The sequence below is a fragment of the Phasianus colchicus genome, chromosome 3, assembly GCF_987193195.1.
Source record: "Phasianus colchicus chromosome 3, bPhaCol1.hap1.1, whole genome shotgun sequence".
NCBI classification, from domain to species: domain Eukaryota; kingdom Metazoa; phylum Chordata; class Aves; order Galliformes; family Phasianidae; genus Phasianus; species Phasianus colchicus.
In genome coordinates, this window is record NC_143438.1 from 89,411,815 (window position 1) to 89,435,970 (window position 24,156).

Sequence of the window (24,156 nt, forward strand, 5' to 3'; positions counted from 1 at the left end):
ACTAAGTGAGCATAGCTGGGCTCTTGCAGCCATGACTCTGCTCTAATTTGGCAGAACAAGGTAGCCTTGTATAACCAGTTCACTAATGAAGCCACAGAGTTTTCCTCCAGCACCAAATAGGCCTTAATGTTCCCAGTGATAGCTCTGAGAAAGTCGTGTTCCACTTTGCTCTTGGTTGGAAACAAATGTCTCACTTTAGCCCTGTCATCATGACAGGATTGTCCATCATGGCCTTGTAACCACTTCTGAAAGACAGGTTTCTGTTTCAGTAATGCTGTAGTACTCCCATTTCCGTGTTCATGCAGATATCATCTGCACATCCTTCATTATTTTAAAATTCAAATCAGCAGAGCTTTTCTTGAACTCTGCCTTCAGGGTTTGAGTCGTGAGCATTACCCATGCTGTACATTCGGGTTTATAGGCAGTAAGAAGTGTCAAGTAGAAGGAAATAATTATCTTGTTCATGTTTCATAGCATATTCTTGCAAATGCAGCCCAGTGCAACATTTATTTTCCCAGATTGTTTGATTCTTGGTTGGACTAGATGAGGTTTTTTTCTAACCTTAATCATTCTGTGATTCTTAATCAATTAATTATCAACCCTGAGCTCACATCACTCTCTCACTTCCTCTAGCTAATGTGGTGGTTGTCCTCATTTGGTGCTGCATCCAGTGAATGTTCACATCTCTGCACCAACCATATAATAAATCAAGGTTCTACAGTAATAGATCTTCACTGCTATGGAAAGTAGGGATAGACAAAATATCTAAATAAATCCATGAATGCCTACACCCAAATACGTTACAAGGAAGAGTAGAAAACAAACTCATAAATGTTAATTTTTTGTTACTGTCCAACAGTTACCTCCTATTAAGATTTCCATTACTAAATCTTGTAGAGGAAGTTTATGAATTTAATTGAACAAAGACATCAAAGATGCTTTTGTCTGCCCTGAAATTGGTGGTGTTGTAGATAAGCTCTAAGATACATGCATCCAACTGGGAAATAACAAGGGAAAGAGGATCTCCTACATCCTATTACTAGAATGCTCTTGCTACAGTGTTTTAGTCATTCCCTGAATCTGAAAGTGATGTGAGAGAGGGAATAAAAAAAATAACTCTCTTATATGAATTATAAGAATTTTAAAAGTAGTCATCTCTGAGGCATCATCTTACTTTGGACATTGCTTTCAAAGGATTTACTATATGGAGCTAGAATAGACCTGGTGACTTCTCTCAAAACAACCCTGCCCATAAACAGCAGAAAAGATCTCATTCTTTTTAGAAAAATATATTAAGCAACTATATTTTCAGCTATATCAGTGGCAGGAGAGATTCAATCAGTTACTTACAGGCCTTCCTGGAACGTCAGCACAGCAAGTTTATTGTGTTCAGTGTAGAAGAAGGCTTCTGAGAATCTCCTTACCTGGGGAAGAAACATGGAAGTTAAACCTAAGATCTGCTGAAAGGTGCCAAATGCAATTAAGCTAAAAGCAGAGCAATGACTGTCAGGACTAGATTCCTTAATGTTTCATTTGCTTTGCACCGCTCTGGTGTCAGAAAGAAAATAAAGAACTCAACTCTGCTTTAGTTTCCCATTCTAGTACAAAGCTGTTAGTCTTATTGCATACCTTGCTGGAAGAACAGTCCCTTGACAGTAAACTAAGTTTTTCTTTTGTGTGTCTTCCCACTACTTTCCTTAAAGTGTCAAATTTAACATTTTTCTCTGTAATATTAAAGTGAGGAAGACTTCTTCCTTTCCCACTGTACAAATCATAGCAGCAGTGGAGTGGGTTAATAAATTAGAACAATTCAAAATTGAACATCTTTTCTATGGAACAGTCACAATTCCCAAGATATTAAAGGAAGTTTTACACATCATCCCAGAAGAGAATAAGTCCTATCATGATGGAAACATATCAGCCTACATCACTATACATACAAATGAGAGTTCTTCAGATCTCCTCAAGGACAGTAGAGTGGATAATCAATTTAAAAAAATAGTCACAGATTTGAAGATCTGGCAGAGGACAGAGTGCAAAATAACCTATAAAAAATTCAGTGTTGCTGTTTGATATGGAATAAGTGTTGAGTTTCAGTCAGTCCATCATAATGTGCATAGTAATGAACTGTTGAGCTGCAGCCTATACATTACTATGAAAATCTGTAAGAGCCATCTCTATTACAGTGTCAGAGAATGGCAATGAAAACCACATCATAGGATCTCAGCATATCACTAAATCCCAGCCATACGTCAACAAATGGCTTTTCTAATAAGAGAAGGACTAATACCCTTTAAAATACTGCTTTTTTTTTTTTTTTTTTTTTTTATCTGGAGCTCTAAAACTGCTTTACATAACTGGGAAAGTATTATTGCACAGCCTACATGTAGAGACACTGAAGTAAGTGAAGGTCATAATTTGCCACAGGTCATGCCAGCAGTAGGCATCCATTGATACTGAAATTCACCTTGCTGGAGCTGGGGGCCTGTCAAGTTGTGTTCTTTGGCTGATGAAGTCATCTTGATCCTCTCAAAATGGAGGGAGACCGAGACAAAATAATGAGGGGAGCATCAATGTTGTTCACATCTTCCTGAATTTTATGTCTTCCTTTTGCAGGCATTCACATTCTCTCAACTCCACTGACTGGACCTCCAATAATAACTTTAACAACTACCAGTATGTAAGCTGGAATGCTAACACCTACACTCTAGATATCTAAAGCAAAGCAAGATGAATCCTATCATTTTCTGTATGCTCCTAATCTAATGATTAGATCAGCCTAGGAGCTTAGCTCAGCTGAAGTGATGAAAGTGATGCACATTCAATAACCAAAAAAGTCCTCATGGAAGGCACAGCACTTGCTCACTAATCAAGTAGGCAGATCTGACAAAGTCAGTTCAAAAGGCAATCATTTTTGTGCCTTCTTTATTACCAAAAAAACAATTTCCACATGAAAAGTATTAATATTTCATTTTGTGAAACTCACTAGGAGAAAGGCAGTAACTAGTTGTATATATGTGACTTAGTGAAGGGAGCGTCCCTAATGGCATAATTCTGTGCTTTGAGAAAGCAGCTGAAAGAAACTCATCTTTTGGTTATTTGTCATTGTGGTGTTTGTGCCTTTTAAAACATATGTTTATGATTGCTGGATAAGTAACCAATATGGGGCATCTCTACCTCTTTCACCCCACCTTATGTTCCATGCTGGATTCTGGTGTTCAGAGTACACTCATTTAATACAAAATTATGGGTACCGTAAAAGCAACATCTTTCCAATATTCCAAAAATTGAAATCTGTATTTAAATCCTCTTTTCTCGTCTTTGTCTTACTCAATTCCATCTCCATTAAATATTCATGAAGGCATAATAGTAAGAGAAATATCTGTCCATATATACCATTAATATCATTCAGGAGGTTACCATTACAGAACTTGCTTTTAACTTCCTAACATTACCCTTAGCGTATGATGTTCTTGAGTCAGATAAGCTGTGACTTCAGGATGAAGTGTTGCCACCTCCAGGAACTGGGTCCACAGAGCCAGGAGGTGGGAGCAAAGCCAGGAGAGGTCCTTGCTTATCTGTTCTGCTATCTTCTCTGGATTGCTCAACAGCTACAGGGAAGAAAGGGCTTTTTGAGAACAAGACAGTGGCAGGATAGAAAATCAGTTAGCATGTTAGATGAAGTCCTTTTAGAAACAACAACAAAGTTCTCCTGACTTAGAATTATTACTAAGGCACTATTTTACCCAAAATCTTGTAAGTGAAACTTCTGCTCTTTAAAAACAAACAAACAAAAAAAAACCACCCTAGTTATACAACTGGAGAGAAAGAAAATTAAGATGATCGTGGGATTGGAGCACCTCTCCTTTGCAGAAGGGCTGAAAGAACTGCTACTGTTCAGCTTGCAGAAAAGGAGGCTCTCAGGATCTCATCAGTGTCCTTTAATATCTGAATGGAGAGTGCAGAAAGGACAGAGACAAGCTTTTGTCAGTGGTGCCCAGTGCCAGAACAAGAGGTACTAGGCACAAACTGGAAGACTGGAGGTTCCCTCTGACCAACAGGAAGCACTTCTGTACTGTGAGGGTGATGGAGCACTACTACAAATTTTCCATAGAGCCTTCTCCCTGGAGATCTTCAAAAGATGCCTGGACAAGGTCCTGGTCACCCTGCTCTAGGTGTCTGTGCTTGAGCAAGGGTTGGGTCAGATGGATCCAGAGAGACCTTGAAAACACATCCATTCCTTGATTATGTGAAGTGGGAATAGCCTCAATCTTTACAGAAACTTTACTGTAGATGTAGTAAACAGAGAAAGAAAAATAAACAAACAAGCAAACAAAACAAGAAAACAACAAAAAAAGACGACAAAGAAAACAGATTCCAAACTACCCACCAGATGGTGCTGAAAGCTCTGAAATAATAAACAAAGATGGAAGGAAGGAAGGAAGGAAGGAAGGAAGGAAGGAAGGAAGGAAGGAAGGAAGGAAGGAAGGAAGGAAGGAAGGAAGGAAGGAAGGAAGGAAGGAAGGAAGGAAGGAAGGAAGGAGGGAAGGAAGGAAGGAGGGAAGGAAGGAAGGAAGGGAGGGAGGGAGGGAGGGAGGGAGGAAGGGAGGGAGGGAAGGAGGGAGGGAAGGAAGGGCAGGAGGGAGGGAAGGAAGGAGGAAAGGAAGGAGGGAAGGAAGGAAGGGAAGGAGGGAGGGAAGGAGGGAAGGAAGAAGGGAAGGAAGGAAGGAGGGAGGGATGGAAGGAAGGGCAGGAGGGAGGGAAGGTGGGAGGGAAGGAAGGGAAGGAGGGAGGGAAGGAAGGGAAGGAGAGAGGGAAGGAAGGGAAGGAGGGAGGGGAGGAAGGGAAGGAGGGAAGGGAGGGAAGGGAGGGAAGGGAGGAGGGAAGGAGGGAAGGAGGGAAGGAGGGAAGGAGGGAAGGAGGGAAGGAAGGAAGGAAGGAAGGAAGGAAGGAAGGAAGGAAGGAAGGAAGGAAGGAAGGAAGGAAGGAAGGAAGGAAGGAAGGAAGGAAGGAGGGAAGGAGGGAGGGAAGGAGGGAAGGAAGGAAGGAAGGAAGGAAGGAAGGAGGAAAGGAAGGAAGGGAAGGAAGGTGGGAGGGAAGGAGGGAAGGAAGGAAGGGCAGGAGGGAGGGAGGGAGGGAGGGAGGGAGGGAGGGAGGGAAGGAAGGAAGGAAGGAAGGAAGGAAGGAAGGAAGGAAGGAAGGAAGGAAGGAAGGAAGGAAGGAAGGAAGGAAGGAAGAACTGTGACCTCAATACACAATGCAAACAGACATCCCAGTCTGCTGTTTCTTCTGTCAGGGTTGGATGGGGCCCTTGGAGCTCTCGGTTGCATTTCTGTACTGAATGCAACCCAGAGAGTGCAGGTCAGCAGCACCGTCCCTGCGTACTGACCTCCCTTGTTTGACAGCTTCTTTAACAACAGTCAGACTGAGTTGGCACAAAGGGCCTATCTGCTTGCACGAAACAGGTAATACTTCCATATAGATGATAGAAATGGAATTTTCTTTCTTGGCCAAGTCTTTTTACTTTTTGGTTGTTGTTTTTTGTTAGAATTTTAGTCTAGCTGCAAGCCTATTTTTTTTGTACTGTTTATTGCGCAGTTAATTTCCAGACTGGTGATGCTGCAAACTAAGTAATGATTAAAAGCCAACTGTATGAGAGAGAAATAAAAAAAAAAAAAATCATTTGTGGGTAATAAGCACTGATACTGTCATAGCTCGCATTGTTTGGGTGCTATTTGGTCTTAATAATTAGTCAAAAATGGGACAAGCTCCAGTACCCATTCAGGTATAAGGGACATCAGGGGATGCTGTCAGACAGATGACACTGCCTGTATATCACTCTATTCAGAGTCAGGTCATTTCTTCATTTCTGTACTCAATTTTATATGCTGTATGTCAATCTTATTTTTTCATTTTTTCTTCTTTTTTTTTTCTTTTTTGTTTGTTTGTTTGTTTGTTTGTTTGGAAGAAAGGAAGGAAGGAAGGAAGGAAGGAAGGAAGGAAGGAAGGAAGGAAGGAAGGAAGGAAGGAAGGAAGGGAGGGAGGGAGGGAGGGAGGGAGGGAGGGAGAAGGAAAGCACTATGTACTTTAATTCTGAGAGTTTAGCTGCCCAGCTAGGCAGTAGCCTAGCAATCCTAGCACTGCAGGTCAATTCTCAAGGACTTTGTTCCTCATTGCCCATGGGTTAAAATGGTCAGTAAATGCAATTCTGGCTATTCTGTTCATGTACTTTGTGCTGTGTGGTCCGGTTTTAACAATACTGTTAGTCAAAGCAAATTTAGAAAACATTTTGGAGAAATTATTATGTTTGACTGTTTAAAAGTCATTTTCAAAATTAAAAAAACATGAGCCCTCCATTTTTTTCCTGTTTTGAATAGCTACTGTGTCCTTGGGTTAAATACAGAACAGGGCAAAATTCACCTTCTTCTCTTCTTTTGTTTTTATTTAATTTTAAAAATGGACCAGACTCTGGTAACATGATGGTAATGGGAAACTAACCCCACGGGCTTCCTTCTGTATAGTTTTAATAGCATTTTCTTTCTTTATAAATGACTGTCCTTTGTATTTTTTGCTGAAGAGAAATGGTTTCAGTTCACATTTTCCTAGAGGCAAAATACTTGGAAAGCTTGGTCAATACTCTTCTGAAAACTATACAGAGGTTCACATGACTTCTGCACTTAATTGCAGAGATGGTCAATGCTATTCCTTGTCCCAACAGCACTGTACAATCCTTCATCATTTGTGTCTTATTAGTCTCTGAAAATTCAGTCATTAATCATCAAAAGCCATGATTTTGGGATGCTAATGCCAACATTTTTAATGGTATACGTGAAAAGTTCTTATATCACTCTAGATAAACAGCTGTTGTAGCTATTGTGTTCTCCTATCTGTTACTACTCTGTTCCCAGAAATTTCAAAAAAAAACCAAAAAACAAAAAAAACTGTCTGGCTTTATAAATATGGCCAGTCAATACGAGAACAAGAATTGGACAGGAATTTGAAAATACAGAGAAATTAGACGTGACATTTTCTGATGTATGCCAACTCAATATGAAGTTTCTTGGACCTATTGGTCCCAAGGAGACTCTAGATTATGTTGTCTGACCGCCAATACCCTAAAGGCTTCTAAATTTCTGCAATCCAGTTGAGCTGAGTCCCATAACTTACATTTCTCTAAATTTAGATGAAATCAAATTTATTTCTAATAATCCAATTTCTGATTCGAAATTAAGAAATATGCTATTTCAGTCCTTTTTTTTACATATGGCTAAAAAACATTGTCTCACCACTTGTAACTGCAGTGTAAATACAAGTGCAGTTTGGTTTTGTTTCAGCTCCATTAATTGTTATTTTGTCGTTCTTCCCTATGCTGTCTTCCTGCTAATAAACTGAACAAATCAAAAATATTAAATCTCTGATTATAAAACACTTTCCCCAGTGATCAACTGACGTTTGCATTTCTTTCTGGTTCCCTTGATGACTGCCTATGTCTCACTTGAAATCAAAACAGCAGAAGTTCAAGACAGTAATTCAGTTACTGCTGTGTCAAAATCACTTTTTCCTTCCCACAAGCTTCCTTAGACATTTAGGTGTTTTTATTTGAAAAAAAATGTGGCTGCACAATCTGCCACGGGGTATTCTCTCCTGTCAGCACAAAAGTTGTAATTGCAACCTATTCCAAATCAACTTTTGTGAATACTATTGACATTCTGCCTGAGCTCACTGAAGGATGCTGAAGCTCCCAGCTGGTGAATTGTTAAAAGTAACAGAAACATCATGTAAGTGGATAATCAAAATTATGTGAAATTTTGGTGGAAAAGAAACATCCAGCAACTTTCTTCTGGCACCAAATTACCTTTCTCCCTATTCCAATACATGATTGTGCTGTCTCAGTGCACTTGAAAAATAGACTTGAAAAAAAGCACCGACTGATTCTGTTAAAGACAATACCTGCAGCTCTGCACAGAACTGAGATAACGTATCTTCCACAGGTAGCTCCTCTAGAGAAAAAACAAACAAACAAACAAACACAAAAACAAACAAAAAAAAGAGAAAGAAACAGGTCAGATTTAAGAATAGTAGAGATGAAATGTTAATGCTGTACTTTTTGTTGATACGATAAATAAGAAAATAAATAAGATATTCTTCGTCAGTGGACAAGTTTCAAGTTGGACAAGTTCACGCACAACACACCTTGTACTTGTAGGGGTACAGGTACAACCTCTGCTTGTGAGACCTAGAAAACTAAGCCTGTAGATGTTCTGGAAGGTTGTTGCCATGACAGAGGATAGAATTTGGCTTTTATTGTCTCTCTCTTAATAGAAATTTCTTTACTAGCTTTTGAAATTTATTAGTATATACAAATATCAGAAGGGAGGCTGCAAAGAGACAGAAACTTTTCAATAATGCCCAGTGGCAATAGGCACAAAACAGAACCCAGGATATTCTCCCAGTCACAAGAAAGAACTTCTGTACAATGCATGTGATGGAGCCCTGGCACAGGTTGCCCAGAAGCTGTGGAACCTCCTCCTTGGAGATTGTCAAAAGCCACCTGAACATGGTCCTGGGCACCCTGCTCTGAGTGTCCCTGCTTGAGCAGGGGTTGGACAAATGGACCCAGAGGTTACTTCCAACCTAAACCATTCAGTCATTCCGTGGTTTATGGCCAATTGCTCAACTAAATTGAGCAATGTTGTCTCACCATTGGAACATGTGATCAAATGATGTACAATAAATAGTTCTCCATATCATGTTACACAAGGCCATGTAACATAAGTCCTGCACATCTGAATGGTAATAGATGAGCATCTCTGTATTGCCCTGTGCAGTGTGTGCAGTGTGGAGAACTTTGCCTAGAGCAGCAGCATTGTTTTGATGTAGTCCTGAGAGAATCCAGCATAGGGATACTCCACATTAAATGCACAGCAAACTATGAAGAAGGGGAGGATATATATCAACTCTCCAACTCTTGCAGCTAGATTTTGTGATGTGGAACTTTCTAATAGCATACATTAAAAAAAATAAATAAAATTAAAACTAATTTCCTTCCCAATCCCCAGTGATTTTTCTCAAATAGTACTACAGACTGAGATCTTTCTTTAGCTGGCAAAATGTGAGAAACAATAATTTCCACTTTTAATGTCTTAACTAGACTATTAAATTTTAATATACTATTCAGAGGGCTAGGAAAAAAAAAAAAAAGAATTAAGAAAGTCCACAGAGAAGATTTATAGTCTTGTATTTATCTTAACTATCTTTAGAAACCCATGATGAGATTAAACTCACCAAATATAGATGTCTAAAACTGAATGAGTCATTTACATTCTAGTGGTCAGTGGAGAAAAATGAGCAAGTAGAAGGTGCTGTTCATGTCATCCTAAGGAAGAAAGCACTATTTGTCTGATAATATATTTTATAGTCTTAAATGAGTCTGTTTCTCCATAGTGACTGTAAGAACAGTCTGGGCAACTGTCTCGCACAAAAACAAGCTTGACATTCATTATTCTGGGTAAATCTTATACTCCATGATTTTGCTAGGCTTTGCTACCGGCCTCAGAAGTCTGTCTTTAAAATCAAATCTTCAGTAGATGTTCAGGCTGTGAATAAAATGATGCAAATAGTGCTCTGCTCAAGCAGCTAGAAAGGGTATTTGCGTTTAGCAAATCTGCATGTATTACAAGTACACTTGCAAATTAAGCACTTGCTTCAGTACCAGATGTCATTTGAAAACCAAGTCAATTGTATTCAGAATACCAATATGTGCACATCTGAGTCTGTTCTTCAGTTGTGGTCAACCAAACATAACTCTGCCAGTTCCCCTGCTATAAACCTTTTCAGGTAAAACATAAATCATCTAAAAATGTGCCTGATAACCAAGATGCCTGAACTACAGGTTTTGCTGCATGTTGGATTTTGTTTGACAGCTCATAAGTTGCAAATAAAAATGCTGTAACTTTATTTTTTTTCCTGTAGCTGAATGGAATACCGCAGTATGTATTCTCCCCACTCCATGAGTTGCAGGCTATTTTGAATGGAAATATATATCAGGGAATAAGGAATGAAGCGAAAAATAGAAGCTATCAAGCCCATAAGTATGTACAGCATAATGTGTTATATTTGAAAGCTTGTAGTATCTACACAGTGATTTTTTTTTCCCTCCCTTTTAAAATCTGTTAACTAATGCATTCACTACTCTTAATATAATTAACTCTGCAATATAACAATCTGACAGCTGTGTATACAAACATACAAAGTCACAAAAAAATAGATGAGACACATTCCTTGAATCCAAAGAAACAGTATGGAGAGCAGGAATTAGTCAGAGATGCTCCTTATTTTCATAGGAGCTCACACTATCATTACACACATGACCAAATGCAAATTACAGAGCTCTGTTCCTCCAATCCAACCAGCGCTTCCACACTGGACCCAAACAGCCTGATCAGCCAAAAATGGTTTTGCCTATAAGCTAGAAAATCTATTAAATGAATTAGAAAGAAGAGCGGGGTCATTTTAAAGAGCAAGATGTAATTATGCTATTGGCAGAAAAAGTATGGCAAAGTATGAGGGAGGGAGTGTGTTTCAAAAGCATTCATATCAACTATTTCCAATTTGTGTTTTCAGTTTAAAACACGGCTGAGCAAAATTTCTAGTCTTCCCCAGACCTCATGATGATTCAGAACTGGAAGTTAGAGCAAGTGAGTCAAAATATCATTCAGAAGCATGTATTTTGAGAAAAATATCGCAACATTTTTACCTCTCTACTCATCAGGCCACGTTCAGATGAGGACGAAAGGATATTCATATACTGAGAAAGCGGTAGTCTGGCAGTACTGTGCCAAAATAAACACTAATCAGAAAATAGGTGAGAAAATTCTCTAAAATCTTCAAACATGTCGAGAATTTTTCTACTGAAACTTGTACTGAAAACATAGCAGTGGATTATGTTGAGTGATCTAAAATGTCTGTTCACTTACCCAACTTCAGCTGTGGTAAATCAGGAACCTCCTTCATTATGAGGGTGTAGTACACGTGAAGTCCTCTTTGAGCATTCAGGAGCAGAAGACAGAGGTCCTTATGCCATTTATATGCATGTTGCATGCAGTTTTCAGATGGGACATAAAAACTTCCCTATATAACAGAAGTATCAGGAAAAGAATAGAAAAATACAGAGATTATAATTCTTGCTCTCCATGTGTCCTAGAGGTTTCCATAAAAATCTTTTTCTCAACAGTAAAAAAATATGCTGATGGTAATGCTATTCTATCTACTAATGAGAATCATTCTGTCATCCAGGATAAACACAAGGATTACGATCTCTCTTGTGGGAAGAGATGTCAATGGACGACTGCAGCACAATTATACAAAATTTTTCCCAAACTTCTTTGCTCTTTGAACATAAGCTGAGTTGGCATAAAGTCACCATATATCAAAGTTTTCAGTTCTGTCAAAAACACTCAGAGAAATAAAGTAAATTTTAAATTTGCAAGGCTCAGATGTAAACTAAAACTGGTTCTTGAACTGTGCTTTTGTGGCCAGAATTTCATGGACAGTTGTAAGAAATATTACAACAATTGTCAACAACAGCTCATATTTCCAAGGTTTCTGTAAGCAATGCATTTTACAGTTCTTACCCAGATCATGGACCTGTCATCCTCTTTCAATTGCTCCTAATAGTGTAGCAGAAAGATCTGTTACAGCTTGCAATCAATGATAATAGCTGGTTCTTGTTCCATCCCAAGGGAGTAATTTATATGCTTTGCACAAGAAGCGAGGATTATGAAGACAAAGAAAGAGAGCCACAAAGGTACTCTATCCTTGAACTTTATGAAGCGTTAGGTAAATTGAGTATATATCTAGATCTACAACAGATGACTTGCACAAAGGCATAAGTCAGGATGCTCCCACTAATGTATGGCTATGGAGAAGCAAGAACAATTTGCAACTTACTCCACAATTGATCGCTAATGGAGTAAGTATAATTCCTACACCCTGGTTAGGTACTGTCTGCCTTTTTGGACACCGAGTAGTTAGTAGTTACTAAGCCAATGGCCTCAACAGCCATTTCCCAGAAGAACAGTGAAGACTCACCAACCACATGCCAGTGTACCTCCCACACTGTTCTATCTTTGAATCCCCAAGTAAACCTACATTTCCTAGATCTTAACTTGAGTTGGGATCCATTTCTCAACTTTTTTGTGCAAATCATCAAGATATTAAATAGCGTTCTGTGGTAGACACAATGGGGACTTCTCAGCTTGACCCACAAAGAGCTGGTGATGACTGTCTGTATTGGTTGTTCCTGGAATGTATCAAAACCCTCAACCTAATTATGTATCTAAATTTTACTCTTGCAATGGAAAATAGAAAAAAATAAAAGAGCATAATCAAATGCTGCTGGGAATAATAGAAAATCTGATGTGGATTGATACACAATGTCACAAAAATGTCCTGCTCCATAATCCATTGCTGATTTTTTAAGCAAAAATTGCTCTAGCATTTAAGTGCTGTACTGACAAGCAGAAGGAAAAATGTGAGGTAATTTCATAGTTCATATCAGTACTGTAACACAGAATTGTTGAACAAGTCTAATTTTTAATAGGTGTAGTTGGAACCTTTCTTGGAATAAATTGTTGTTTAAAACTAAAAGTAAAAAATACTATGAAAATGCAACTCCATGTAGGCTCCAAAATGTGTGATTTAAAGATGTTGAAAATCCTCATCAGTTTATTCTTCCTTAAGTGCATTAGTGTTTGTCTAATATTCATATAGTACTGAATAAAGAAAATTTCTTAGAAATTCAATAGTTTAGGTTATAGAGCGTAGGCATTCAGGAGAATATACTTTGCAAAGATTTACTTAGTGCTAAAACACGATATGGGAAATAATTATTATTCAAAATAGTTTACATTATGTGTTACCAGTTTAACTTCGTCATTATTGTAGAAATAGAAGGAAGGGATGCCGTCCAAAGGGACTTGGACAAGCTTGAAATGTGGGCCCACAAGAACCTAATCATATTCAACAAGGTCAAGTGCAGTGTTGGACTTGGACTAGGGCAATTCCAGGAATGTGTACAGACTGGGAGAGGAATTCCTTGCTCTGCAGAGAAGGACTTGAGGGTTCTGATGGACGAAAAGCTGGACATGAGCCAGCAGTGTGCGCTTGCAGCCCAGAAGACCAACAGTATCCTGGGCTTCATCAACAGAGGGGTGGCAGCAGGAAAGGGATTGTTCCCCTCTACTCTGTTCTTGTGAAGACCAATCTGGATTGTTGTGCCCAGGCCTGCGGCCCCCAGCAAAAAAAAGGAAGCGGAGTTGTTGGAGTGGGTCCAGAGGAGGGTCACAAAGATGCTCAGAGTGCTAAAGCATTTCTCCTATGAAGAAAGGCTGAGGGAGTTAGGCTTGTTCATCCTCAAGAAGAGAAGGCTGTGGGAAGGACTTACTGCAGCCTTCCAGTAGTTAAAGGGAGGTTATAAACAGGAGGGAGACCAACTTTACATGGACAATTAGTGATGGGACAAGGAAGGATGGTTTTAAGTACAAGAAGGGAAATTTAGATTAGAAATTAAGAGGAAATGTTTTATTCTGAGAGTGGTGAGACACTGGCACAGGTTGCCTAGAGTAGCTGTGGATGTCCCATGTCTGGAGGTGTTCAAGGCCAGGTTGGATGGGGCCCTGTGCAGCCTGAGCTGGTGGGTGGCAATCCTGTCCATGGAAGGGGCTAGGAACTAGATCATCTTTAAGGTCCCTTCCAACCTAAGCCATTCTATGATTCTATGATCCTAATTTGAAGTATCATTTTGTCAAGGTGGGAAGTGAGAGTGATGGAAAAAAAGATCAAGTTCCAAATCCCTGGTCCTTCAGTGACAGTAAGGAATTACTGCCTTCAGAAGACTGCTTCTTTGGAAAGTTGTTGCACACATAGAGGCAAAGCAGGACAGAGAGATTATTAAACCCACCTCAGGGACAGTTTAGGTAATGTGAGCTAAGGTCTGTGCATCCTTGTCTGCTGGGGATCCAAGCACAGACATTTGTCAGACAAGACCATTCTAAACTACTGTAGCCTTAATCAACCTATCCATCACTGTTCAGTAATCTGGGAAATGTCAAGAAATGCCCTCCTTTGGGATGGTCTGAAGACTGCATACCTTCCACATTCTTACTTTTAATTGCTTTTTCTACTACACTGTTTAAGTGGTTGCTGTTTTATAGGTTATAGCCTAGCTTCATGCTACAATACTAAAAAATCAAGCTCTGTGGCAATCATGGAAGGTAGTATTCTAATGAAAAAGAGTACTGAAAAGCTAGAATCCAGGAAGAACACTGTCCATGACCCATTAAACAACTACCAAGTGCTCAGAAATCTGTGCTCCTTGAATCAGGACAGATACCTTTTATTCCAAAGGATTTACTTCTGGTTAAGACACAACCCATGTTAAAACAAGTTTACATAGTTAAACTGACAGTCTAAGCTTGCCCAAAGCATACTGACTATCTGGGCTTGTAAAATCCACTGTGAAATTACATTAGCTTCCTTGAACGTTTTGAGTAAATTCCTTTGGTCTATGTTAATTTATTCTCATTGGTTTGTAAGTAAGAACAGAATTTTCTATGCTAGTTCAAAATGTATCTGTACTGCTTTCCTTTTCCATGAACCTCTCTGCAATAGCAGAATATTTCCAGCTTTTGTTCTTACCTACTTCTGAAAAGTTTGTGAGCAAATAAATGTCTTAGAAATCTTCACTTCAAGACTTACCACCTAAATTTACTCCAATAGCAGTGATGGAGGCCACTAGTGTTGACACCAGAGAAAAGTACAACTTTTATTGTGCCAACAGCATAGAGACAAAATGTATCATGAAAGTCATAAGATGATAGAAAAACAGAAACGGGCAGTCAGGAAAACAATGCAAAGAACTGCAAATAATGCCAACAATTTCAGAATGCAGTGATTTTTTAAGAGTTAGTTTTTCTATGGTTTTGAAAAATATCAGTGGTATTGATCTCAAATGAAAGTAAGAATAAAGTTGTCCCATTAGATGCCAACATGTATCTGATAAACCCTCACCTTGAGAACTGTGTGCAGTTTTGGGCACCATGATGTAATAAGGACATAAAACTAAGAGAGAGAGTCAAAGGGAGAACTACAAAGAAGCTATGGAGAAGGATATAGAGGGCAAAGTGTGTTTTGAGCAGCTGAGATTGCTTGGTTTGTTCAGCCTTCAGTTGAATTTGGCCATGTTCTGCAAAACCAGATCCTGACAATGCATACTGTATTTTGTCCACCTGTCCTCTAAAATTTCTTCTAGTGTTTACTCAGCCAAAGAAAATAGCCTAAAAACTCAACAACTTCAAAATAAACAAAACATTCCTGACAATATCCCTGCTAAATAGACTTAAATAAATCACCTTTTAAAATGAATGTGTCCTGTGTAATGTTCTTTTTAGTGAATAGATTTCTCCTATAATTACAGTGTATTACTTTATAAATGTACTTTACAACAAGAGAAAGGAAAATTACTTGAGAAAAACAAACACAGTTTAAATAAGGTTCATGCCAATTCATTATTCTAATGCAAAGAACAATTTGTGAGTAACCACTTGCAGTGTACCAAATCCATCTAATATCAAAAGGCACCAATTGGATTTTATGCTCTGTTATACACAGTTATTGGTATTTGTTTTGTATTAAAGTAATTTCACAAGCTACGTAAACTGCGTGAAACATTCAACAATAGCACTAACAATTGGTAAATTAGACTCTTTACATTTAATCTAATTCAAAACAGCATTTTGTAATTCAGATTGAACTTCAAATGCTTGTCAAGAATTCTAAGACACTAAAAAACTATTGCAGACTAAATAGATGAGTTTGGCATTTCCAGTAGTTTTTTCACTAGCAGACAGTATCATCTTCTAGTGAAGATCTAGATATCTGCTTGGAACAGAGCAACAGAGGTCAGCATCTCAAGATGAATGCAGTCTCTGAGAGCATGTTGCCTGCCCATTCATCTGCATTTGTCACCTAACATATTAATTTTGGTATAGCTTCAAAACCAGTGAGCATGGAGATTTTGCATATTTACCACAGAGAATGCTTTTCATGATAGGAGCTCTTCTGCGAGCTGGTCGTTGGAAACAAAATGATAGTTACTGAGTTTTAATCCTTGTGAAAGGATTAAAAGATTATTTCTGGTCATGAGAGAGATGACTGAAGCATAGAGGCAGAAGCACACTCTTTCATATGTACAAGAAAACACATGACAAAGAGAGATATTGATATTTTATAATAAATTAAAAAAAAAAATTAAACAGCAACAAAAGATAATTTATTCTGACCTTCTCTTCTCTCTTTCTCAGTCAACAAATTCTTGCTGAAAAACCAACAGGTTGGATGGGACCTTTGGTAACCTGATGTAGTTGGTGGCTATTCTCCCCACAGCAGATAATGTGGTGATAATCTTGATAATCTTTGATGTCACTTCCAAACCAAGCTATTCTATGATTCCATGATGTTTCATTACTCAAAACTCTTAAAATTAAAGTAAAATCACTATACTGTATTTACTTTTGACTTACATGACACTAGCAACACTAAACCAAAAGTGTCAATAATGGGAAATAGCTGACAATACATTACTGACAATATAGGAAAGCTTTGCCTCTCATTAAATCTTTTATGAAAGAAAATGCTAGTTGGTATTTCATAATAGAAGATACAATTTGGCATCTTTATACTTAATAGTTAGGGTTATTTTGCCAAAACCACTGGGATGACAGTACAGCAGAAAAATTGCTCAAGACTGGTCAAATTTAATGATGATTAACACTTTGTATAGAAATTAGCATGAAGATAATATCTGACTTCAAACCCTTGAAAAACAAAAAACTTCAGTCTTGAAAATGAAGCATTATCTGAAGAGGCAGAAGAAAATTATCCTGATAGGTTCTAATTGTTTTGTCTCAGGGTTTCAATATTAAAAGATACTGTTAAAAAACACAAGTTGTATTTTCTACATTAAGAATGGCTGAGAAAATAAATGGCTGAGAAAGACAAACTGGCCAATAAAGTGCTTGATGATTGGACAATTTCCATCTAAAAATATCAGTCTAGAAAAAGAAAATGTGTCAATGACATCATGGGTTCCCATTAAAGTTTTTTCTAAGAGAAAATTTGGTAAAACCCTGACAGGATTTCAAATGTCTCATTTGGACACCCTCAGAACAAAACATTTTGATTTTTTCAATTCAAATAAAGTCTCAGATGTTTTTATTTTTTCTTTTGTTAGGTTCATACTCAGACAGCATAATATTATACATTTTAAAAGTCCAAAGCAAAATAAAGTTTTCTTCCATTTTCAGGTGTGTCTTGGTTTGGTCTGTTTTTTTTTTTTTTCTTCCAAATTTTACTTTTAGAGGACATTTCACAGTTTTTGAATTATGTTTCAATAGAAACTAAGCAAAAATCTGAAGTCTCCTCAGCCTGTCTACAGTTTATTTCACATATCACCTTGAAAAGTGAACCTCTCCAAGGCCTCAAAGGTCAAGTTACATCTTAACATATCAGTAGCAGTGTCTTACCACAGTGGCTCTTCATGTGAAAGCAACCTAAAAAGGCTTAGAAGTCTTAACAAAATTCTGCTGATGATGGATAAGGAAGAAAATCATTTCCTTCACCTGAGCTCTAAGGTTATACATCACTATAGGGAAAATTAAAGCCATAAAAATATTTCTTTAGCAGTAAATTAAACACTGGAGAAGATGTTTCATGAAAGCTAGAGCAGGTGTCTGACAGGAGGCATACTTCTTCCAAAATGAGTACTGAATCATCTGGGATAAGAAAAGTCATGCTTTCCGTTCCCTCTATTAGACGTGTGTATGAAAATGACACACATTAATCCATATCTTTATCTTCTAGTTAAGAGTCTTGTTTAAAGGATAGTCACAAAGTACTCTGAGGTGTCTGTTGGCCACGAAGTACAGCAATACTGACAAATTATTTTATGGGAAAAAGCAGTGGTTGATTTTTCAAACTCCCTGAACATAATAGGGTATGCAGAAAAAAAAAAAAAGAAAAAAGAAAAATCTCAGACATCAATTTGAATACATAAAAATCTGACTTTCATATGTAATTACAAAATATATCTTTTTAAATTTACACAAACACACAACACATTATGTAAATTCAGAGCTCCTAAACAAAATAACACAGTGAAGACATCAAAAAAGACTTCAGTGCAATGCTCTTTCTGATTAAATAGAGCCCATGCTGCTTATCTGCAGATAAGGAAAGAAAATCCACTCTTGTTGCTGTGATCAAACAAGGACCCCTGAGCTGTAGAACTGCCTTGTTATAACACATCACTGCAGGTAGCAGGCATAAAACCAGTCAGGTTCTGAAATGAAACTTGTTAGTAATTTTTTTTGTCTCTCCCACACATTACGTACGCACTCACACATACAAGGGGTACTGTTCAGTGGTGTAATGAGATTGCACCACTAGAAATTGCATTAAAGACAACAGAAAGTACAAAAAATGTTTTGATTCAACTTTGACAAATAGCAATAGGGAAGGACATGGACTCTGGGTACAGTAGAGATGGCCTTATGTCATGTACTTGTGCACTACAGCAGCTTGTGGAAGAATTTTGCCCTTTGCCCCACTACTGTGTACTGCCTGATCCTAAATAAATGAATAAATGATAGTACTCAAATGTTTTATAGTGATTATTATTTCCTGAATATGAAGTGCATCAAAAATAGATCAGTAGCATTTTTTTCAGTTTTACACTTGAGGAAAATAATCTTCAGAAAGATCATCTTTCCAGGTGCATGCAAAGAGAAAGAACTGTAGGGTGTTCTGAGTTTCCATAGTTGTTTTTTTTTTTCATCTCAAGGATTACGAATGCTTCAGACATCATGAGTTGCATTCTTCACCCAGACATAACTGTTGGCTCCAAGGAGGGTGTATTTGTCTGGGCCTAGTGTGTCCCTGGGAATCCTTATAGAGAAAAAAACTGTAACTGAAGGGAAGTGAAGATGTGTGTATGAAAATGGATGCCCCATCTTGTGTCATCCTCCCAGTCCCCCCTGCAGGAGGGTATGGCAAGTCTGTATGACGGTCAACTAACAACACTTTCCCAGAGCATCTCTCTGCTGGGGACATATAGCTCAGCTCTGCCAAGGTTCACAGGAGCCAGACTGACCAAGTGAATCTCACTGGAGCTCAGTTACACAGAGAAAAAGAAAAGAAGGAGAGAAGATGAAGAAGGTAAGGGAAGGAATGTAAATTGTGTCTAAAGAGTAAAATCTTATCAACAGAAATCTGCTACAAGGAAATTACCTGCTGGGCAAATCATAAAGGATTTGAGCCGGCATCATTCTGCTTTAGCTTGGTGCCAGTTTCCTCAAAGGAAAGAATTTTGGTTGAATACAGGGTTGAATGAGCTTTGATGCCTGAGAAGGACAGGAGTGGAAGTGGACTGATTTCTTGGCCTTCTATCTACACTTACATGATCTTCTCTTGTGATTTTCCCCTAAAAATTAGTTGAAACCAGTTCCCTTGCACATGACATTTCTCTCACAGTGTTTGGCACAATATGCTATTAAACTTATAGAACTTGTATCATGCTTCATGCATCACTGAAATAGTCTCAGTGTTGCTTTCTGATGCACAAAGTTAAAGCAAACATTCACTCTGAAATGCTCTTTATTTAATAAAAGTGAGGACCGCAGATTCCTATTTAGAAATGCCAGGCTGTATTAGATACTGCCAGTCACTGATAAAGAGAGAGTTACTTCAGGCCAGAATCTCTCTTCATGAGATTTGTGGGAATAATTGATTTTTCAGTTTGAGGCTTAATTTGGGGGAAAATAAAACATGTTAAGTCAAATCAGAAAGAAATCATTTCTTTGCTCATAGTGAAATGAAATGAACTTTTCTTTCTTTCCAATGGCACTTTTAATAATGATTGCAATTTATCACATTGTGACATAACAAGTCAAGACTTGTCAGCTAAGTACCATAACCCACTTCATACACCCTCTTAACAAACTAAAGGTATTAATTAAACCATAACCTTAAACTCCTCGATGTCACAAATTACCATGTGCCATAGCAATTTTAAGCTGAGTACCAGTACACAGCAGGATGGAGAGAGAGTGTTCTGATGGAAAATATATTCCAATATACTGAAATAAATGTTTATTTCCCTGTTTCCCACCAATGTAGTGGACTGAACTCAGTGATTCTATCATCCTTTCCTATCTCTGACCACAGAATTTGGGCTCTCCCACTTGTTAAAAATGGTATAATAATGGGATACAACATAGAAAGAAACTATTATGCTGACATGAAATTTTTTGCATGTCAACTAGTTCTGAGAAAGAAGCTAGTACACTTGCCCCACTGCTACTCCATTTGGGTTTTCTGAAATTTAGTTCCTCTTTTGTCATTCTGAAATGGTTACTAAAACTGTCTCAAAATTGAGTGTCATGGTGTTAAAGCATTTTATGATTTCTACCTTTAAGTTGCTGTATCATCCTTAACATCATTAATCCACCATTAAGCATAAGTTCAACTTATTGGTCTCATTAAAGAAGTCCATGCTACAATTTTTTTTCCCCCTACTCCCACCTACTTGGCCTGTGAAATAATTTTACAATGGCTATTATTTGAAAATTACTTCTCACTGGCTCCTTTTTGTATCCAATCCCAAATCAAACTCAGTCTCAAAGGAGAGAAGGCAGATGGAGCCGTCTGCCCCAATGCAAATCTATTTACTTGACAGCCTTGTCCAGAATTCAATGTGAAGATCTCCATAATCAAAGAAGTTTCTGCATGCAGGCTAATTAGCTGCTTCACAAATTGAGATAAAAAATGAGAACAATCATAGCACTACTGACCTCTTCTTAAACTTGGAACATTTTAAGACTAAAAGCACTGTCAAAACATGGCTAAAGTGGAAATATCTACTTGTCATTTTTCAGTGACTAATTACTTCAACCTTTATGGGTTCATTTTTTTAGACATTGTAACATTTTGTTACAAAGGCAGATTTTTTGTTTTATTGTTTCTTTCAAGTCTGCTATACAACCACAGTTACCAAATAAGTTCCTGTGAGTCATAAGCAGGTGGGAAGCAGTCAAGACTCTATTGATAGCATTATTATTTTTTATTATTATTTGCAAATGGTCTTGCATACCCACTTTTTTCTGTTTGGTTCACTATCAATTTCTGTCAAAGATGCATGGAAAATCTACTGTTTTGCATATGCTTTGTCAAGCTGGAACAGAACTGAAGTTCAACAAGTCTGTGTTTTGGAACCAACTGTAGTCAAGTATTAAACAAAGACAGAGTTGTAAGCCAAGAAAAAAACCCACAAATCTAGGCCCTGATAGTTTCTGAAATTGCATGCCTCTGGACAACGTCTCAAAATGCCCAAATCCTGGTTCATGCAGCACCCTTCACATGCCTATGCTTTCCAAAGAATGCCTGTAGGAACTGACAGCACTGTCATTTCTCTCAATAGTAGAAAATTCTAAGCTCACAGAAGCACCTTCCAGCAATATGTTATCCTGAATTTCTTATGGTCTATAAAATTGAAGGAAAAAAAGAATCCTTTTATTAGTTATTTTTGCAGCTTAAGTGAATTTTGTCCACCCTTATATAATGAAAACAATGAACAGAAGATCTTTTGCAAAATACTACTCCAAAATTTGCTGTAAATCAGTTTCCATTTTTTTCTCAGCTATATTGCTGAAGATAATTATGTGGCTCAGAGAGTTCCATCACTCACATAATTCAAGTTTTCTAAGCGATCAAATGAGATCTATTGGATTTTTCTCACAGCAATGTTTCAGAACCTGCTCTTTCTGGAGTAACACTTTATTTCAACCAATCACACAACAAAAGAATCAGTTGTAGTCCTGGTTACTAACCCTTTCTTTCTTGCAAACAGTCTACTCAAGAAATGCTTTACTCCACACTATGTGCTGTATGGGTGATCTGTTTTCTTTGACACTTGGGGGATGTGGTTTCTAAGGCAAGAAACAACTCAGTGCTTAATGCTGTCATTATGCTGCATTCTTGAAGTCTTCACTTCTGACATATTCAGGCAATGAATCATTTATATCTCTTTTGCATGCATATACACATACATCAAATTGCAAATACAATTATAAAACAATATACAGCCCTTTATATCACTTCAGAAATCCACAATTTCTATGTTATCACTGAAACAGAAGTAATGGCTAATCAGAAACTTTCCTCGGTGTGTTACTTAAAGACAATTACATCAATTTGCTATAATTTACTGCAACAAAACAGGGAATTTTTGAATAATTCGAGCTGTATAAATTTGCATAAGTATTGTATTTTCACAGGTTCATTTTCCTAGGCCAGTAGATACCTCCTATATTACACATAGTACATATTCCAGCCCTGAAGTCATTTGCCCTCAAAGGCAATCAAATTTCATGAGCCATGAGTCGCTTACTGCTTATTCTGTAGGCCATCATTTTATGTTTTAAATGAAATATTTCCAGTCAGTTTAGTAGAAGAGAAATTGGGGGTTGGCTGACAGTTCTGGAGAGTCAAACCATATTTGTTTACAAGAAAGGCACAATATGTAGAGCAGGAACAATACTCAGCACTGCTTTGAAGGAAGCCCTCTGCCCCATTTAGGCCTTCACTCTTGCCTCAGGCAATGTAAGTAGATCTTACTCCAGTGGGACGCAAAGATTGCTCCAAGACATAACACAGTCTGTGAGATGGTCCTGATTTTTCATTTGGGACATCAGAGGACAGACCTATCATGGCATTCTCTTTCTCACGGAAAGAGTTTGGAAAGAAGTTTCAAGCCAGTCATGGAAGTAGTGTAAGCTTATATGTATAGTAAACACATTGAGCTTACTCTAGAGAAACCTCCGGATCTAGATTCTCACTCAGATACTCATATGTCTCTCGGCCTGAATGCACTCACACACATATCTCAGTTATGTAAAGACCTGAAGCTATGGATTTGTTTTATTTATTTGTTTGTTTGTTTGTTTGTTTATTATGTGTACCCTGTAATGATATATTGTGCTTTTACACCTTTCACTTCCCCCTGTTATCTGCATCCTGCTTATCCCACTTCACTCCAGTGTCCCAGATCTACCAAGTCCACAGTGACAAAGCAACTTTTATTTTCAGTTCGTTTCAGGCCAGTTTTTAGTCAGAAGTTGAAAAGTTTTTTGTTGCAACACAGGAAGTTAAGAATTCTTTGCTTGATGCTAGTTGTGTTGCCTCTTGAGAACTCCCCTGCTGAATTACAGAATTAGCATTTACAAAATAGATAAGTGGTATTCAGCCTGGCGTACCCAGGTGTCATTGTGGAGATCAGACTCCTGAAATGCAATCACTGCAGTCACAATGGTAATTATAACTAAGGTAGTAACAAATTTACTGGCTGAAGAATTTCTTTCAAGTTATCAGGAACATTAAGTAGGAAGAACATAAATGTCTAAGACACATTGCCAAATCTACCTACCAGCTGTATTCAACTCAACTAGCTTTTATCATCAGATCATTTAGTTTAAATAAAGGCTTTCTCTAAAGCTACTTTGATTCTGATAGGCTTGGAAAAAGAAAGTGAAGTCATCTCGAAGCTAAGTGGGAAGTGTTGCAAATAGAGCAGTTCTGATTTCAGGTCTTTTTCTCCAACATTTTTGTCCTTCTTTCCTTCAAGCATTACCTAATTCTACCCAGCAACTGTTCATTTTTTTCCTATCTATAAAAACACTCCAGTATGCTCAGTAAACATAGGGTTAAGTACAGCCAACTTCGAGGGATTTCATTCTTGCATTAAAGCACTTCTGGATTTTTTTCTTATTTTGTCCATGAAGTTCTAAAAACACTATTTGTATACTGACTAAAACTTTGACAACTGCTATTACTGGGAAGACTTTTGAGAATCACTGACCCATCTCTTTTCATTCAGTCCATTTCTTTCTGTTTGTCAGATTCTTGAAACTTGTCAGATACTCAGATAACTTGTAAGACAGTGCAGCAGAAACAGTTCCTGTACATAAGCTGATGCTGTGGGGACTGCATTTCTAAGTCCTCTCAAGCACTGCACCAGAACTTATAGTTCATATTTGCTGTGAAACT

At 37.8% G+C, this 24,156-nt stretch overlaps 1 protein-coding gene across 2 annotated transcripts in view; it reads right to left on the reverse strand.

The window, feature by feature from the left end:
* FAM135B (family with sequence similarity 135 member B) overlaps positions 1-24,156 on the reverse strand; it is a 183,583-nt gene that overhangs the window by 15,136 nt on the left and 144,291 nt on the right. For both annotated transcript variants that reach the window (XM_090138030.1, XM_031591256.2), the window contains 4 exons: positions 10,977-11,130; positions 7,951-8,000; positions 3,456-3,611; positions 1,351-1,424 (listed from right to left, as the gene is read on the reverse strand). In XM_090138030.1, the coding sequence (XP_089994156.1) occupies positions 1,351-1,424; positions 3,456-3,611; positions 7,951-8,000; positions 10,977-11,130 (434 nt within the window). The remainder of the gene's footprint in view (positions 1-1,350; positions 1,425-3,455; positions 3,612-7,950; positions 8,001-10,976; positions 11,131-24,156) is intronic.